Source organism: Falco biarmicus, chromosome 4 (genome assembly GCF_023638135.1).
Source record: "Falco biarmicus isolate bFalBia1 chromosome 4, bFalBia1.pri, whole genome shotgun sequence".
In the NCBI taxonomy this organism is placed as follows: Eukaryota; Metazoa; Chordata; class Aves; order Falconiformes; family Falconidae; genus Falco; species Falco biarmicus.
Window position 1 is genome coordinate 82,944,295 of NC_079291.1, and position 18,757 is coordinate 82,963,051.

General features: G+C 46.2%; 1 protein-coding gene across 1 annotated transcript; it reads left to right on the forward strand.

Annotated features, from left to right (window-relative positions):
- The first annotated feature begins 252 nt into the window (after nucleotides 1–252).
- On the forward strand, nucleotides 253–9,472 carry BRAT1 (BRCA1 associated ATM activator 1). The gene is made up of 13 exons (XM_056335140.1): nucleotides 253–480; nucleotides 785–939; nucleotides 1,720–1,867; nucleotides 2,785–3,157; nucleotides 3,251–3,370; nucleotides 4,515–4,606; nucleotides 4,862–4,980; nucleotides 5,474–5,660; nucleotides 6,045–6,118; nucleotides 6,671–6,773; nucleotides 7,050–7,148; nucleotides 8,111–8,289; nucleotides 8,499–9,472. The coding sequence occupies exons 1-13, from the start codon at nucleotides 306–308 to the stop codon at nucleotides 9,228–9,230; spliced, it is 2,556 nt and encodes an 851-aa protein (XP_056191115.1). The 5' UTR covers nucleotides 253–305; the 3' UTR covers nucleotides 9,231–9,472.
- Nucleotides 9,473–18,757: the final 9,285 nt, after the last annotated feature.

Here is an 18,757-nt window from a genome sequence, read left to right on the forward strand (position 1 = left end):
CCGGGCGGGCCGAGGCCTCGCTGCGCGACGCGGCTGCCACCAAGCGGCCCGACGGGTGGGCAGCCCCTGGGAGGGCCGGCCTCGCTCCGCCACCCCGCCCACAGCTTCTGCCCGGCAGCGCAGAGACAGCCCCGGCAGGGCACGGCCCCTCACGGGCGCTGCCCCCAGAGCAGCCGCGAAACGCCCCGCACCCGCCAGCGCCCCTGCGCCCTTTGACCTGTACCCTTGGCCACGCCCCCAGCTTTGCGACACTCGCTTTGCGGCCGAGCCCGGCAGCGGGCCGCCCCGGTAGGGGCGCAGTGGTCATGTCGCTGCAGCCGGTCATGGAGTGGAGTTGCCGCTGCCCCTTGGCCATGACCCGCGAGTGCTCCCGGCTGCTGCCGCGCGTCTGCGCCGCCCTGGCCGACCCCCGGCAGCCCGGCTCCGACGACACCAGCCTGGAGAAGCTGCTCGACTGGTTCCGGGAGCTGAAGGCGTTAGGTGAGTGCCCGCGGCCTGCAGGCGCCCCCCCTCCCCGCCCTGGCCGCTGATGGCCGGCAGGACCTTGGCGGGGGGGCGGCACCCCGGGGGAAGCCTCCCTCAGGTGCTGTGTCCTCGGTGACCCCTGAAAACCTGTTCGGTACCTGAGGCCTGTACCTGGGCTTGGGCTTCGGTTGATCCCCGGTTCGCCCTTGGCGGTTGTGAGGGGTTACGCTCAGCTCAGGCAAGGCCCTCAGAGAGGGCAGAAGGCCTGGCAGTGACCGTCTGTTTTCTGGCCTCTTCTCGGGCGACACCCGCTCGCTAGATCCCACCATGCAGCTGTTGCAGGACAACCCTTGCCTGACAGAGTTCATCACCTCGGTACTGGCACTGCCAGAGCCCAGCCCGAGCATCCTCTCCTTTACCCTGCGCTTGGCTGGGATACTTGCCTCTTCTGAAACCTGCTTCCAACACCTGCAGGTGAGTCGGCTACCCAGGTACCTGCTGCCAGGTGTCTGTTTCCCCCTTCTGTACGGGGGACACCTGAAAGTGTACGTATTCTGCTTATAAAACTTAACGGCATATATCAAACTATGCAGCAGATGGTGATACAATAATGAGGACTTACAATCGTACCATTGTTTTTCATTTTCTCATGTAAAGATGCTGTCTTCTTGCTTCTGTCTTGCCACAGTAGCACTATGAATGCTAATAGGTAGTGCTGCTCATTTTCAGCTCAAAATGGGATAACACTCTCTCACAGTAGGCATTGCAAAATATTGTAGCCCTGGACAGATCCTGTAGATTTAAACTGCACTAACATATGTAGTTTTCCTTCCATAGTAGGTTGATGGGAAACACCTGATTCCTGCAAAAACTCTGGAGCTTTTTAAAGCCCTGTTTTCTGCAATAGAATACATTTACAATACAAAACTCAAAACCCAAAAGGCTTCCTTCAGGAAAGAGATGCAGACAACTGCATAAAGCAGGCTTAATAGGACTGATACATACCTAAGTTGTCCCTAGCACCTTAAAAACAAGCAATTTTAATTTGAACATTTCTGTTGCCTAGTTCATGAAAGAAACGTATGTTGAGTTTAAGCATGGGATTCTGAAAATTTTCTATTTTAGTGATACTTTTAGCAAGAGAAGGTTTTACTACAGTATTGATACGCTTGACTTGGATGACAGAGCAGCCTCTCTAGTCCCCTTGAGCCCCTTTGCTTACTGTTTCCTCTGTGTGTTCTCCTCTGGCCTCAGCAGGAGAATCTGTTGCTCAGGCTCTTTGGCAGGAATGGGCCTCTGAGCAGCGCAGCGTGGGAAGATGCATCTGTGCGTAGTGGTTGGGTGGAGGGTGTGCGCAGCATGATGGATCACCACCCTGCCCTCCACTTCCTCTGCAGTGGTGGTGAGTACTTCTCGGGCTGGTAACTCCCCAAATCCTCTGTGTCTTTTCCAGTCTGTTGCTGAGATATCAGGTGAGAGAGATGGGAGTTTTCATTTATTTAAGATAAAAATAAGTAATTTGTCAAAAATACTGAAGTCATTGAAAGATGGTGGGGTTTTTCTTAAATTAGTTGTGCATTTAGGTTTTTTTAATTATTTTTTTCCCCAAACACTGAAGATGGTGCCCTTTTTAGAGGGGAAAGAGGCACGTCTTACAAATCACATGATAAAAGTGTTCTGAAAAACAGAAAAGCCTTCTGTATTCTTATTTGTAACTCTTACTAAAAGGTACATTTCAGTATGATTTTTGTGTAGAAAGACTAACACGGGGCTCGTGTGTCTCTTAATACTTGCACACATTTGCAGTCCCATTGTTGTTATGCAGTAATCTGAGTTCTGTTGTTAACACCAACTTTAGATCCCATGTACAGAGCGGCCTAAAAGACTGGATTGGTATTAACACGCAGCATGTGCTGTTGTCCATGCAACGGAAGAGTAGCGCTGCTGCTGTTCATGTCTTTCCTACTGGTTGTGTCTGGAGATGGTGCAGGCTCCTTCCATAAACACACAGCGAGTGTGCTGTCAACTCTCCCAAAATTACTAATGTTATTTTGAAGTCCTCTTCGTGAGTTATTAAACCACCTGGAGATCTGAAAACAATTTTACTTTCTTCTTTTGTTTGCTTGTGTTGTTAAGAACTGGCTGACTTCGAAATGCTGTAGAGACTACAAAATAAACTATAAAAATCCCCACCAACACCATTTAAAGCTGTGTGGTACTTGAATTAGAGTAATAAATGGTTGGAGTGCAACAAGGCTCCACGTGACGATAGGAAGGTGGTTGTTTTTCCGTCCAGTGACTTGTTTTGTTTTCACACAGGAGGCATAGATGTGATCTTCACTCTGCAAGGGGATCCCAGCCTGTTTGTGGCTTCAGCTGCCAGTCAGCTTCTGGTGGACATGCTCACCCTCTCTGTAGAGCCTGAAATGGCTACACCTCTCAGTACAAAGGACTGTGACTGGCCAGCATGTGCCCGAATGATTATAAAGCGTATAGAAGATTCTCTTCAGTCCAGCTCTGCCTCTCACATCGAGCAGTCATTAAAACTGTTAACTACTTTGTTTGGCAGATGTACTGCTCCGTGGACTGTAGCGCTTTGGTTAGGCATGGCAGAGAAAATAGAATCCCTTTTAACAGAAGAGACTGTTCAAGCACAGCACATGCTGGCGAATCTTTTGCTTAACGTGGCATGGTAAAGACCTTCTGGGACCTTGGATCCAGTGATGAGATATACCTGTTTTCCACCATCTAATAAGACGCATGACTTAAACTGCTTTCTTCTCAGGTCCCCTTTGTTTTGTGACACCGAAGGCAGTTTTTGGGCGTTAGTGACTTCTGCTCTGGAGCGCTTAACCCCAGTACAAGTGGGCCCTTTGGCAGTGGGACTTCTGAAGCTCTACAAATGGTAGGACTTACTGCAATGAAATTTCTGCACTCTACAAATGTTTCTGTGCTAGTATCTCTGGTGTCTTTCCAAGAACTGTTTGTTCCTGTGCATTTTCCACTACGTTCCTTAATATGTAAGACTGGTTGGCAAGAACCATGACAGTAGCTAACAAACTTCAGACACTGGTAGTAAGAATAATGAAGTTTCACAGAGAAATTAAATGAGCCAATATAATCTTTCATTGTACACACTTGCATCTTACCTTCAGCCAGTCGATTTTAGGAAGAAATAGCATATTCCTTTAATTTTATACTGCTGAGGTTGGCTAAGATTTTTTTTTTTGACTGCGTGTCAAATTCAGTAACCTCTGTTAAGTTTTCTCTGTCACAAACCCACTGACTAGTGTAAGAACTTTCACTGCTGTCCAACAGAAGCGTGCATCTGGAGACCGTCAGCAGTTGTGGAAGAACTTAGGTTAGAAGGAACCTATAGAAGTGATCTAATTCAACCTCTTTCTGAGTGCAGGACTAACTTCAAAGATAGATCAAGTTGCTCAGGGCCTTCACCATTCAGGTTGCAGATATCCCCAAGAAGTTGCAGATACCCCCAAGGAGGAGGATTCCACAGCTTCTCTGGGCAACCTGTTCCAGTGCTTAACCAGTTCCATTTCACTATGAAAAGTGTTTTCTGTATATCCAGTTGGAATCTACCCTATTGCAATGTAAGATTGTCTTGTGCCTCTCTGAGAAGTCTGCCTGCATCTTCTCCATAACCTCCCTTAAGGTAGTGGAAAATCATCAAGAAATAATCAGATGAATACAGCACATACAGATACAGGTTTACAGGATAAGTAACACCTGTGTCTTAAGACATAAGGTTTTGTTGAAAAGAAATGCCTCTCCCTAAACCCCCTTCTTACACAGAATCCTGTTCTCATTTACATAGCTTGATAAGGCTGGTTCTAAATTCCACAGCCATTTCTTCTCTGCTGTCAGTTAGCCAGGGAAGCTTCAAAGATGACTTGAATCATGATAATACTTTCATTGCTGGCTTGTTTAAGAGCCTGCGTGAAAAACATTATTCTGCTCAGCATTTGGGGGCAGATGTTTGGGAAGGAGTTAAAGTGTTCTTGTTTTGGTAACTGCCTGTTTCCTCCTTGAAGCCCCCAAGATGTGAAGATTCAGGCACTGACTGTTCTACTTCAGCCAATGGACTGTATTTTGAGAGCAGCCTCCCAGCCTCTGGAATATGCAGGTACAGTTGTGATAGAAAAATTAGAGGTTAGTCTGCCTGCCAGTGCTTTTAAGCGTCTGGTGCAGACAAAACTGGAGGAGGAAGAGTAGAAGTCAAGGACAGCAGCAGTGTTTGCGGTGAAGTACAGCACCCTACTAACAGTTGCATTTGTGGGGATATTCATACTACACCACTTAAATGTCTTGATTAACTTTAAAAATCACAGCCCTTTGTATGCACTAACAACCCAAACTCTTCCCTCCTTTGCTCCTCTAGGTCTGCTGGATGAGTCTGTTAGTGATCCCATCGCTGTTGAAAGTCTTCTGTCCTCCAAGTCAACTTGTGCTACTGTCCTGTGTCAGACCCTCGCTCATCTGGAGGAGCTGCTGTCTCTGGTAATGCTGAGAGAAGGAAAAAAAGCCAGGGATCAAATCGGTCCTTGAAACACAGTGTTAAAATTTGTTACAAACTTTTGCAGTACAGCTTAACAGAATGTGGAGAGACCTTGACAGTGAGAGCTTAGACTCCAAATAGGAAAACAGAGGAATACTGAGGCTTGTAAAGAGGGAGCGCACTTAATTTTAAGTCCGTCTTCACGAGCTTTGTTACCATACGTTACTTCTACTGCAATTACTGATCCAGTGAAAAAACATAAATTGAACTGCTTTCCCAAGCAGTGAGAAGAATCTCATATTCCATCTGTGCAGGGGTTTTGGGGAGAGGGGAATATAATTTTTTTGTAGTTATTAGCATTTTGATACCTTAAGAACACACTAGAAATTACAATTTTTGCTGCCTCCTGACTAAAAACTCCTGCTCTGTATACACACTTGAGACTTTAGCTGCAAACTTTTTTCTTATTTTTTTCCCTTTCTCCCCTCCCATTAGATTTGTTTGCCAGTGGATTTACCCTGTACATCTTTGCTACGCTCTCTCATGACAATATTACAATTCTGTAATGGCTTCCTGAGACCAGCTTCCCCTCTGGGAAGCACGATAAGCCGAATCTTGATCAATTGCTTCAGAGTACAGAGGTCAGCTCTTGATGTCCTAGCAGCACTCTCTGAGCAAAGAAGTGAGTTAATCTTCGCACTTTTTTTTTTTTTTTAAATTCTAAAAATACTTGACTATTCTGTAGTCACGGAATTTTTTGTTCCTCTTCACCGATTGTTCAGAACGAAGACTACCATTTCCATTTCTGAAACTTGCTCATTTTTCCAATTCTTCCTACTGTCTTGGCTAGCCTTAATTTCTGTTGATGAGCTAGGGCAGGTAATACTGTCATTAAAAAGGTTTTAGTGGTTGTGAGAAATTGGATGGTTTTCCTTTACTCTGAAGACTGTACAAAACCAAACCCAGTTTTACCATCCTATGTCTTTCTGTATTTCAGTAGTTGAATTGTGATTCAGCTGCTGCTTCTCTCAGTATTGTTCATTCAGTTTTGTTTTCCACATTTCAGGCTGTGACATGCTCATCAAAAATCTATTTGATGTCCTTCTGGCATACCTGGAGAGTCCGAACACCAGCCCTACTGTGAGTATAGAACTAAGGAGACATCAAAGTCTACCAGCTTGCCCCAGTGGGACGTAGTTCTGAGAAACTGTCTGACTATAATTGTTTCTTAGCACAGTTTCTATTAGGATATGTAGGAGAGTTGTCTTGATTCTGGGTGGCTTGCAGGAAATTGCTAAAATGCTAATGAGCGAGTAACTGAGCAATACATCAAGTGTTCTTGAAAAGACAGGAGCTGTCCCATCTGAGAGTATCGCAAACATACTCAACATGGCCTTGAAGTATTGAATTCTTTGCGGTAAAGGGATATATTTTATTGCTTTGTTTTGTTCAAATGACACTGACAAATACAAATCAAAAGTTATATATAAATCAAAAGGCATTTTCCAGGTGTTTGTTAGGAATGTTATATAAGCAGCAGCTATTTGTAGCTTGCTTCTTAGTAGAGAAGCATATGCATTTGTTTAAATTGAGAATTTCTCTGTAAGATTGAGACTAAACCGAATTGTATTTAGCATAAAGGCAACAATGTGGCCTCTTGTAGTAAAGTAAATCTGCTTGATGTTGCTTCAGGTTCTAAAGAAAACATTTCAAGCTACATCCAAGTGGTTGGTGCGCTTGCAGGAGCTGTCCTGCTCCAACAGTCAGCAGCAACAAACTGAGAAGATTTTGGAAGGTAAGAAAGCTGTTCGAGTTGAGACAAACAGCAGCATATATGAAGTCTGCTCTTGTCTGCCTTTCCTGCTCAAAGCACTTAGTATTCATTTGTTTGCAATTATGGTGAATTTAGGTTTAGCTGCCCAAATAGTGCTTTGAAGAACCCTGTGAGAAACACACAGCAGCAGCAAAAGGGATTGGGTCAGCTGAAGTTATGTGGAAGTTGTGCAACGATTGCTGCACTAAGGCATGTGGCTTCTCATGTCCGTTCACATTTGTCGCTTGGCTTTTACAGATGTGTTTCTGGTGCTGCAGAAGCGTTTGTGCAGTCCTTGCTGGGAAGTAAGAGATTCTTCTCTGGAGTTCCTCACTGTCCTGATTAAACACTTGAGAGGTAGGTGCATAGATGTAACGGTTCAGATAGGAGTATTTATTTTAACGTTATGAAAGGCTGGTAAGGCATCTGACCTGTAACTGGAAGGCTATGAAAAGAAGGAAGTGTCAAGACTTTTACTCTTAGATCACAATCAAAATCTGACAAAAAGATCAATAAGCCTATCCTATTTTTCTGTTGAGCTCAGATCGCTGTGCCCACCTTAATGGCAGTTTTGGTGAGTTAAACTGAGAGGTGTTGAGACTTGTATGTCAAGTCAGGTGACAGTGCTTAATGGCAGATAATACTTCCCCTTTTTTCAGTTTGCTCTGCAGTAGAATCTGTTTGGTTTCACTCCTCAGGCTGGGGGCTGGGATTTAGGAGGCTAAAAAGCCTAGATCTGCTTTGCGTGCTTCGGATTAGTTACTGATTTTCCACTTCGCTGGTAGCTCAGGCTTTGCAGCAGGTAGCACTAAGGCAATGTTAGTTCTCCTACAGTAGCTCTGCGATGTTGGAAGAGAGGGCGGGTTGTTGTCGACTGCTGTTGTCCCCAGGTCACAAAGGAAGTATCCAGCAGACTCAGCTGCATTAGCAGTTTATCCTGCAGCCCCTCTCAGTGCTGCGCTTGCATTCTTATTTTTTGCCATATGCCTTGACAACAAGAAGGGAAGACTATGCCTCTGCTTGCCCAGAGAAAGTTTTTTCTTGCTGCTATAACAACCGTAAATGGATTTTTCCAAGTTCCAGTATCTAGCAGGGCTTGACTGAAAGTCACCAAGCTGCTGGAAAATGGGGAACCTGACACAGAGTATCTGTGCTCTTATGAGCAGATGCCTGGACTCTGTAGTGGCTCAGCTCACTGGCAGCTGTCCCTGCAGTCAGTGCACATCCTCGTATGACGCAAAGAACTGTTTGCATTGGAAACAGCTTCAAGCTCTGAGAGAATAAAAACTTGCTTCTCTGGATTGCTGTCTTGTATGCAGACCAGGATGAGTTCAGGCAGTCTCTCCTGTCTTCGGAGGTGCCCAGACTTACAGAAAGTCTCCTTGAGGATCCAGAAAGCTATGTGCGAGCAAGTGCTGTCACTGCTGTGGGACACTTGGCCTTCATTACTTACTTCGCTCCGGAGTCACCTGCTGAAGGGAATCAGTATAATAAAGAGGTATGACAACTTTATGTAGCCCACTGCAGGATCAGGCAGAACTACACATCAAGTGTACTGCTGTACTAATAACTTTCTTCACAAGTTATCTGCAGCCTCAGGCAGGCAGATTTTGCAGCCAGTAATGAGCAGACTAGGTTTTTTTTTAGTTCTGCTGTTGTTTCTTTGCACATTCCTCCCCTCATTGTGCTTTCTCTTTTTACATTTAGAACACTGTAGCAAAGCTTCAAGAAATTTTGTCAACGGATCCAGAGGGCTTTCCTAGGAGGGCTGTGATCAGCATCTTCACCAAGTGGCTGAGACAAGGCTGCACAGGTCAGCTGGAAGATACAGAGCAGTTTGTCTCTAGAGTAGTCCAAACGGTGGAGCATGACTTAGACTGGGAGGTCAGACTTGGTGGCTTGGAACTGGTTCAAGTTTTCTGTACTCAGACAATTTGCCAGCTTAGCCTTCCTAAATGCCCATATGCTCCTGTCTCATCTGCAGTCACTAGTTCCATTCATCAGAACGAGTCGCTGCAGATATTTTGCCGAGCAAAACTGTTCAGCTTTTTGTTTCGGTCTTTGTGTGACTGCGACAAACCAGTAGGTCAGAGAGCCTGCAATATACTGCTTGGCTTAAGTAACAGTTTCTATCCGATTAGTACCCTGCAGGATTCACAAGGGACTGAAGAGTCACCTGTAGAACATGGCATTGCCTGGTTAGAGAGGACACTAAAGCAGGGTTCTCTGGCCCAGAACTTCCCCACAGATGGTGGTAATGGGGTGGATTTTCAAGATCCAGAGAGCATGATGCTAGCTTTGGGTACAATAGACTTCATAGAGCTATGTTATGAGCTAAGTAAAAGTAGTGACTATGTGGAGAAAAGCCCCGAGTCCCTCTTGCAGGACATCCTCGCTACTGCGGGGGCCGTAGAAGAGAATGAAGCTGACTGTTACTGAAGCCATCTTTTACTCTGAGGGAGCAGTGCTTAAGCAGTTTTCTTCTGGAGAGATTTTTGCTACCAGTCATAAGTCTTTCTTGAGAGAGGATAAAAAAATCTACGCTTAACAGAGAAAAGGATGGTTCTGTTAGCTGTTAAATGGGTTAGAAAATTTTGGTTTAATACTGATAATTTTTTTGTTAAAAAGTGTAGTCTCCAATAAACTTCCTGGTTTTCTAAATAAACACATTAAGAAATGCATTTGTTCTTTTTTTAAGTCCTTTGACTTTTAAGAAAGCACCAAACCATCCCTACATAAGGAAACATTTTTAAAAAGCAAAACAGTGACTGAAAGCAAGTTGTTGCATGCTCCTTTTAGAGCTAGAGTAGCTAAAACTAAAGAAAACTGGTATTAAAGGACACTTGTTTTGACCTTGTCCATATCTCCATTATAAAACCTGAGTTCTCGGGTTCCCTGTTGCATTTTGAGGTCTAGAGCAGAAGGTGGCATTGAAGGAGTCAAAACCTGATCATCCTTAACATTACAACCTGTCTTCTATAGATAACATACTTGTTTGATCTCAGTAGTGACACTAAAAAGCTGACTTTGTTTTTAATTGAAGCCAAAAGCAAGTCCCTTTTGTTGAATTTTTCAACAGCTTCAATTCTCCATTCCTAAAGGAAGGACTAGGATAGCTTCTAACTAGTAAGAGAAACTGACACCTGCAGCTTTTCCGTGATCCAATAGATCTGTGCTTAGCTTGGGTAAACAATGAGAAAACAGCAGCTATAGTGCGAATGGCAACACTGCTTTCTGAGAATACAATTTTTTTAGAAACTCGAGGAATACTGTAGCTTGCAACTTACTCAAATGTCTTGTCACATGCTAAGAAGCTTTCTGAAACCTAGGAGGGAAAAAACCCACCCAAAACCTACCTTTATCAGTAGGTCAAACCACACTGTATTCCTTTCCAGCACTGAGGTGTTAACGGAGTATCCTTTATCCTCGTGCAGCCTACATAGGGGCAGGAGCACCACCCTCATTTTAGGCTAATGGAGGCTATAGTATCTAACACAGTGGGAGAACTACTGTCTGCTCCTTCAATATTATCCCTGCAGCAGTACAATGGGGTGGGATGTAGTTTGAATATCTTACTGCTGAGGTTGAAGATGTGCTCTATACCTTTTAATGAAGTCAGCGCGCTTACCTATCCCTCTGTGCACAGCTTTATGTATGACAGAGCCCCTGGGTGTTGCACCAGCAGCTGTTATTCGGAGAAAGTAGCTCTGCTTCTGATACACAGTTCTACCTGGGTAGAGCAGGGTCCACACCTGGCAAAAGACAGAAGATATTAGAAATCAGGCCCTTTCCTGCCGCTGCATTTTTCTCAGATATTGAAAGGGTTAGTGAGAGAGAAGGGCTTTGCTTTTAAAGTGTGCATTGTTCATGGAGTTTTAGTAGTTCTGTCTGGTGGAGGGATTATAGTTCCAAAACTAGCACTGTGTGTTAACAATAGGTCAGATATATTCCAGGAAAGGAGACAGCCAGTTGCTGAGTAAACATGTGCCTCCTGATCAGCGCTAGAATTCTTGCGATTTCAGAGTTGTGCAGTTTAGGAGACGCCAAGGAATTAATCAAATACCAGCAAATTGAAAAAGTGACTTGTTACAGAAGGGAAACTCACTGCTTATTACCAAGGTCTCTCGACTCCCAGACCTATTAATTTTTAATGCATTTTTTTTTCTTTTTAAACTACTGGGGTGATGGTGACATTGTTAAGTTTATACCATTTGCCTAATTGCAGTCCGAAGTCTTGTTTATACACAGGATGCTTGTACACTAAAACCCAAAGGTACAACAAGCTGGGAGGGCTCCTTATCTTTAGAAAGGGAGCTAAGTCCTTTTATCTTTCATTAAAAACAGGTACCCGCCTCCAGCAATTAGGTGACTCAGTGCTGATTCTATACTTCTCTCTTCTGAGCTCTCTGCATTGCCTTACTTTGTTTTCTCTGCTGCTCTACTTACAGTAGAGTCTTATTAACACCAAGATGCTTGCACTGACATCCCACACTTGATAATTGGGAGAAACATGAAAGGTCATGAATATCTGAGCAGTGTGAGGAACAAATGCCAGGTACTAGAGATGTTAAGAGAGATGAAAGCAAACTAAAGAGATGAAAGCAAGCTAAAAACCCTGTGATACTTTCTACAGAGGATGATGACAGTGGGATTTGTGAGCTGAAAGTTTAGCTACCAAATTTGTAAACACTCACCGGCAGCTACTAATGTGAATCATATATCATGCTGGGATACCCTCTCTAGGATGCCCATCTTTGCACACTTGAGAACTCTCACAAGTGCTGCCCCACTTACTTACACTGCGAACTTCTTTGCAACCCATTTCTTGCCTACCAGTTTGTATCTCCACAAGATGCTTATCCCTGCCACACAGCTTTCTGCCATGTGATTAATTTACACCACGTGATGAATTTACACCATGTGATATGTCTTGCCAAGGATCTGTGGTCTTGGTGCACCTAGGGGGAAGGATTAACGCTTGAGGAGACAGTCCTGAGAAGCAGTCTAGTTACCCCCACATACATCTGGAGCATTCATTTCAACAAGCGCTATTGCTCCTTACCACTTTGCAACGTGACAGCAGTGGTCCCTCCCTGAACTACACACCCAGCTCGCTCCTGTAACGCACCGAGGACTCCAAGGATGCGGCTCTCTGGCTGCTGTTATGGGCACAGAGAAAGTCTGAAGCTGCCTTTTTGGGATGGATTTCTTGGAAATAGCTCTTCCATGCCATCAGCGCTGTAGCTGTGTCCACTTCTGCAGGTGAGAGTTTTTCCACACACACCCCAGCTGATTTCAGCTGCAGCCAGACATGGGCCTTGCTAAACGCAAGAGTCACTGGCACACAGGACTGTCATTTACTTTAACATGGTTGTGGAGAGCAGGAGCGGCAATACAAGTGGTATCAATGCAGAACATCACGTTAGAAAAATTTGTCTCTCTGATAGCTGGTACTGTGAAAGAAGAAGGTTACAAAGCTCGTTTTGGCTCTTCATGTGCACAGGGGCAGCGTAAGTCCTGTTGCCTGATCTGTACCAGGTATGAAATTCCTGGAGTTGCTTTCAACAAAGCTCTGAAGAAAGGATTTATCCTGTAACTGCTCGGACTCAGACACGGGGCAATCGGCATCTTTGGCTCAGCCCAACACCAGCAACTGCCTTATAAAAGCTGCCAAAAGAACAGCTGTTAATTCTCTGTTTTAATACACTGGACATTAAAAATCCAAAGAGTATTCTTTGTCTAATTATACTAATTGCACAACTTAGTCAAAAATGGGCCACAAATGTCTAAGACTGTTGGTTTAGCTTAGATATATGTGATCTGTGATTACAAATCAACTTGCACACACCTTTGCAATTTCTTTTGTCCTCCTCTAATAAAATTTGCTCTACCTTTCAATACGTACTCATCAAGGTTTCTAAAAACCACAGTGTGTTAAAGAGAAAACTCATCAACCAGCTTCACTGCAGAAGTTCTCAGCAATTTACAATGGAAAAACAGATCAGTGGCAGCACCTCTGTAGTCTGTGTCATTTCCCTTCAGAGCAGCGGGTTTTGTCCCCTGCTGACAAATAAAGCACCACTTTAACCCTGCCAGACCTCAGCTCGCGTCAGACGCACTTCTCCACAGACAGGACAGATCTTGTCTCTAGCCCGGCACGCCAGCACACAGGGAAGTGGAAGGGCTTGCTTTCAAAGAAGCTGTGTGTCTGCCTGAACAAGGTGGAACAAAGCTGGTGATGCACAGCATTTTGAGTACCTGCAAACACACATCATGGGTACACGTAACACATCCTCAGATGGAAGGGGAAACAAGTAGTCCACATCAAAAGTCCTTGCAATGCTACAGGTGCAATTACACAACTGTTCCAGTTAAAGCAAAAAGAAATTAAAACCAGCATTTCTATCTGTAATATCAATGTCAAGTCTCTGCTTAGAGCACAGCAGCTTAATGTGCTTATTTACTGTAAACATGTAACAGCTGTGAGGGCGCCTTTCCCATGGCTGCCTCCCAAAGCAACCCACCCAAACCAAGCTTGTTCGGCAGTTGCAGGGTTGTTAAACTCAGTGCAAGGGCAGGAAGCTGCTGCCTGGGACAGAGGTGCCCCTGCCCCTCTGGGGGACACAGCCCAATGAGACCAGATCAGGTGTAAAGTAAAATTACAGCCTGAACCAGCTCCTGTAGGGCGTTAGGGCTCGAACCATGGCAGGGCAGCCCCTCTCCAGGGCGAGACAGGTGGGGATTGCCCTTAGTCGCTAGATACACCTTCAGATCTTCACTTCTCCCATTTCATTATCTCTTGGTCCTCGTGTTTCCCATCTCCATTGACCCCATGTTCCCTGAGCTTTCAGGCTGGGTCAGTTGAAGGGGGCAGGGGGCTCGGCTCGCACTGCTGTCTGTAGGGACATCCAGGTTTGCCTGGCTGGTGTGTGTCCCCCACCACCGCGCCCAGAGCTTTGGCCTCAGACCAGCTCCTGGGCTGAGCTGTGACCAGCAGGAAGGAGCGGCAGAACCAGGTCTGGCAGATGGCGAAGCCAGGCTGTCCCTCTTGAAACACGGCCTAGTCCACCCAAGCCAGTTCCAAAATAAACCCTTATTAAGCCGCATTAGCCATCGGACCTGAAATAATTCTGATTTAACCCTTGTATAGGCTGGGCAGGAGCACAGGTGAGCCCTGGAGCCCATTGCCCTCAAAACCAAACACCTTTGATGGGACTGATCTCATGATTACAACGTTCCTTATGTGCCAACATCCAAAAAGCTGCAGTTAAAATACAAATGGCAATGGTTGCTAAGTGACAGCATCTGCACAGGCTTGTCACAGCCAGGGGACCAACAGCCACAGCTGCACAGCAATCCTGTCTTGTCCATGTAGCTGACGATAAAAACACTTTTCCTTACTGTCTAATAACCTTAACTTTGACCTGTCAGAATATTTTATGCTTTAGGTTCTGACAAAAAGGCTCGCAAAAACAAAGCTACAGCCTCCACTGAAACCACTAGAAGTGAGTTTGATTAAAGGTATCTATAATATCGCTTGCTCTTTAAACATATTTTCTTCCCAGTGAAGTCGTGTATAAACAACAACACAGCTTTCTCGGCTAAACAGTCCATTTCTGAAAAACAGGCGGTAGTTTCCGTAAGGGTCGTTTGAAAAAACAAAAATCAACAAAACTTCCCCTGTCAGCTTCTACAGTGGACCAGCGGGCTGTGTTCAACACCAGAGATATCGAGGAAAGATGTTCACTTTTTCAGAGCTGCAAACAACATACATCCTTATAAATACAGTATCTTTAATATTACATAAAGCGATGGTTGAGTTGTTAAAGAGTCTGGGATCCAGCAAGGCACGAAGGGTCACTTGCTCCGGTGAAAACAGCAATGAGACTGGGTGGGAGGACCGTAACAGGTACTTAAGCATCACTTTGCCTGGGAGGAGCACTGCAAACCCCCAACGCAGAGAGACCCTAATTAGCACAACTGGCAGCTTGATGCATCTGAGGAAGATACATTTTTAAGAAAAGGGGGGGGGGGGGGGAAAAGAGCATTGCAACAGGCTGTATACAATAGCTTGCTCACCCCGTGTGCTCTCACACGCTGCAGAAAAAAATGTTTGATGCCATGCTGGTAGCGGAAACGATGGGACAGATCTGTCAGCGTCCTGCGAGCAGATCAGAAGTGACCAGGAACAGCCACCACCCGGCTGCCAGATAGAGCAAGAAAAGCACAAACAGGCGTGCACAGCTTGGCAGACACACTGGCCGTAGCGTGCTCACAAGAGCTGCACGGGCACATCCAGGCACCCCAACACGAGGGACCAGCTTCGGCTGCTGACGCAGCGCATCGTGGCGTGACACATCCCGCCAGAGTGCCTGTGACCACATTAAGCCGCAGTTCTCAGCGACTACTGAAGCTAATTATGCCCTTTCCTAATGAATTCTTTTTCGGCTCCATCCACAGAAGCCTCAGTTTCCAGTGCCAGGAGTAACAGCCCTGCGCTGGCCGACAGCTCTGACAACACAGGAGTTGCCAGCGCAGTCAAAGCTCATCCACGTGGATAAAGCCAGCTTGACTGTTGCCTTTGGTCACTGTCTCCATGTCAGCATCCTAAACACTTCTATTTTTGCACATCGTGCCAGTGTAAAATGTGATTTCCACCCCCCCCCTCTATATTTTATCATATTTTTATTATATTGATGCGTGCAGCCCTGCCTGGCACCCAGTTCTGCAGCATCTCAGCCCAAGGAGTATCATGCTGATGACAGTGAACACTGTAGGGCTGGGTGGTCATTTGAACATTTGGTGCTCTCAGAACATTTATTAGCCTTACAGATCCCTTGATTATATAAACACTGCACTTTCCCTAGCTGTTCTTATTCCTCAGATTGCTTGGCCACAGCCGAGAAGACGAGCATGTCTCATACCAGTATTAAACCCCTGTGTCGCTGCTCTCTGAATCCCGCAGCACAGGGTGGATGTTGCCATGCAGACAAAGGTCTGACTTTTCAGCAGCATTAAACAAGCCAGCTCAAAGGTGTAGCACACCGTCTGGCTGGCTGGATGAAAGGCACATACACTGCATACGCCGCAGTGCTGGCAGGCAGACAGCTCAACCTCACTGTTACTACAGACCGGGCATCACAGAGGAGAGAAAAAAAAAAAGAAAAAAAAAGAAAAAAAAAAAAAAAAAAGAAATATCTCCTGTCACCCTAATTCCTGTTGAGAGCTTCTGCCCCACAGGGATCAGCCTTGCCTTCCTCCCTAGTTTGGAGCATCTTCTCCACCCTTTATTTATTACAGCAAGATCAAAGATCCATCTCCATGGAAACATCTGAGCTCAAAGAGTTTCTGCACTACGGCTTTACATCCTGCACGTAGGTTTTGGCACTGTTTGTGAAACAGAAGCTTTGAGACGATCAGCATTCAGGTCTGTACAGAAACGGTTTGATTAGTCACAATCGATAACGCAAGCAGCGTGCACACGTGTATAACCGGGGCACGGGCTGCCGCGCAGAGCTGCCACCACGTTACAGCATCTGCGGTCCACGCAGAACCGAGGCATCCCGTGCCCCAGCTCCTACGGCTTCCAGGCTCTTTCCCTCGTGTCCAGAGCAGATGAGGGACACCAACACTTGTGTTCTTCACTAGCTAGCACCCCAGCACTTTGTCCCTGCAGCTGAAGTCTGGTAGGACTTCCAGCAGATGTAGAGACCAGAGGGCAGAGCCACCAGGGCCCCTTACTGCCCGCTCTGCATCCCAAGGGAGCGGCTGCAGAGCTGCCTGGGCTCTCCCGATGCAGACAGCAAGCGGCCCCACACCCAGCCCAGCAGATTTCATCAACTCTGCATTCCAGCCCTTACCCCTGGGCCAGCAGCCGCTGGGGCACTCCAGTGACTTCCCTCCCAGTAGCACTGAGCTCCCATTCCTTCAGCACACTCCTACAACTAATTCCCAAGAAGGGAACGGGGAGGGGGGATAAAAAACTAAGCCAGCCACAGGTTACAATATTTTAGTTCCCTGCACAGCTCACCGCATGGCCACACAAACTGTGGAACTGTTGTACCGGGGGCAGGAGCGCCCAGCCATGGGAAAACCCTTCAAACCGCCACCGCAGCTGCTGCCGACACAAAGTGGATGCGGAGCTGCAGGAAATCCGGATTCAGCTTAAACCTCTTATGAAGAAAAGCCAGGAGAAAAAGGGGTGAAACAGAACTGGCTAACAAGACTCACATTTTCACAGGCACACCCTGAGAAGGGCGAATAGGGAGCACGTGGAGATGCGTTAGCAGAGCTGACAGCACTGACCGAGAGCATCAGCCAGCGCCGGGGGCAGGAGGACACCCCATCTCACAGCGCTGCTAGGGGCAGATCCTGCTCCCAGGGAACTCAGACCCCATCTCGCTACTGTCTGTGGCAGCGGTGAGCCCTGAGCTGCCTGTATGCAGGCAGAATGTGATTTTTTTAATCATATTAAAGAATTTCAGAATAGCAACTGTGCCGACAGCAATCCAGCTGCCAGCGTTTAGCCTTATCCTAGGGCACAGGCAGAATACGCCAGCCATGAATTAATACCGCATAAGCTGCGCCATGCTGAGTTTCATAGCTTAATTATAAGGAGAAAGCAATAATCAAGGGATCTGTAAGGCTAATAAATGTTCTGAGAACACCAAATGTGACACAAGAGCCACAGCCAGTGCGACAGGACATGAATGTACTTAAAAAGCACATTAATCACACACCATGTATTAATTTGCAGCTGGTTTCCAGTGACAGCACTTGGCCTTTTGCCACCTTCGCAGAATCACTGGGTGCAAGCAGAGCATCACCTAGCCCAGAGCAGCGCAGGCTGTAGGCTACCCATGAGCAAAAAAAAAAAAAAAAAAAAAAAAAAAAAAAAAAGCCAAAAAAAGTGTCAAAAAAGTCACAGCCATGCATCACTCCAACAAGACACAGATATTAGCTCTGACTTAGAACTCTGCAGCTCTGTGACTCTCCATGCCTTACACCTGAGCTGGGTTTAGGGCTCACACCTGTGTCAGCATTTGGAGGTTGCTGGGTCACGCCGGTGCCCACCAGGCTGCACAGTCACCTGGTGAGGACAGCGCAAGGAGAGTATCAGGCCCCTGGCAAATTCTCCAGTCATCTCTGCAGCGAAATACTTGAAAGCACTTCTGTTTCTCTTTGCCTCCAACTATCGCTCCTCTCCATCTCCTATTCCATCTCACTGCAGCTTTTTAATTATGCAGACAGCTCATTGCGGGGCTTCGCCTCTCGTTCACAGCCTTCCGTTCTGCTGTGCGGAGCACATCTTTCTACAGCTCCGAGAAGATCATTGCCCATGTGAAACGTGATGTCTCTGTGTCTCTGTCTTAGGGAAAACTCTGATAAACCTTAAAATGCAGATGCCACCAAGAAGAACCCTTCCACCTGCCCTGTCACACACTGATCCCCGGATTCCTGTAGACCAGGATGCAGGATGTGACCCAGCCCTATAGTGGTCACTGATATCGGCAAGATACTCCTTGGGCTGAGATGCTGCAGGGCTGGGTGCCAGGCAGGGCTACACGTATCAAAACTTGAAACGCTCCCAACTATCTACTTCTGCCCAATAAGTCATTGCATCAGAGACAGTTCCCTTACTGCAGACATCTCATCCTTGAGCCCTCTACAAAAGGCAGCACTTTGCAGTTCTCTGCCCAAAGATCTATTGTCAAACCAAAGCATTTAAAAAGAAATAGCTGTCCTTCTTCTCTTACTAATAATCCCAAATTTAACTATGTCCTACTTAACACCTCCTCTGAAACCAGGAAGCGAGATGCTATTTCTGCTGGCCTCAATAGGTGGACCCTGCTGAATCCCAGGGAACACACAGAGCAGATATCAGGCTGGGTTTAAATCCTGGGATGGATTGCTCAGGCAGCAGCCTCATTGCTCCTAAAGCCTAATCAGGAGCCAAGAGGAAGTGA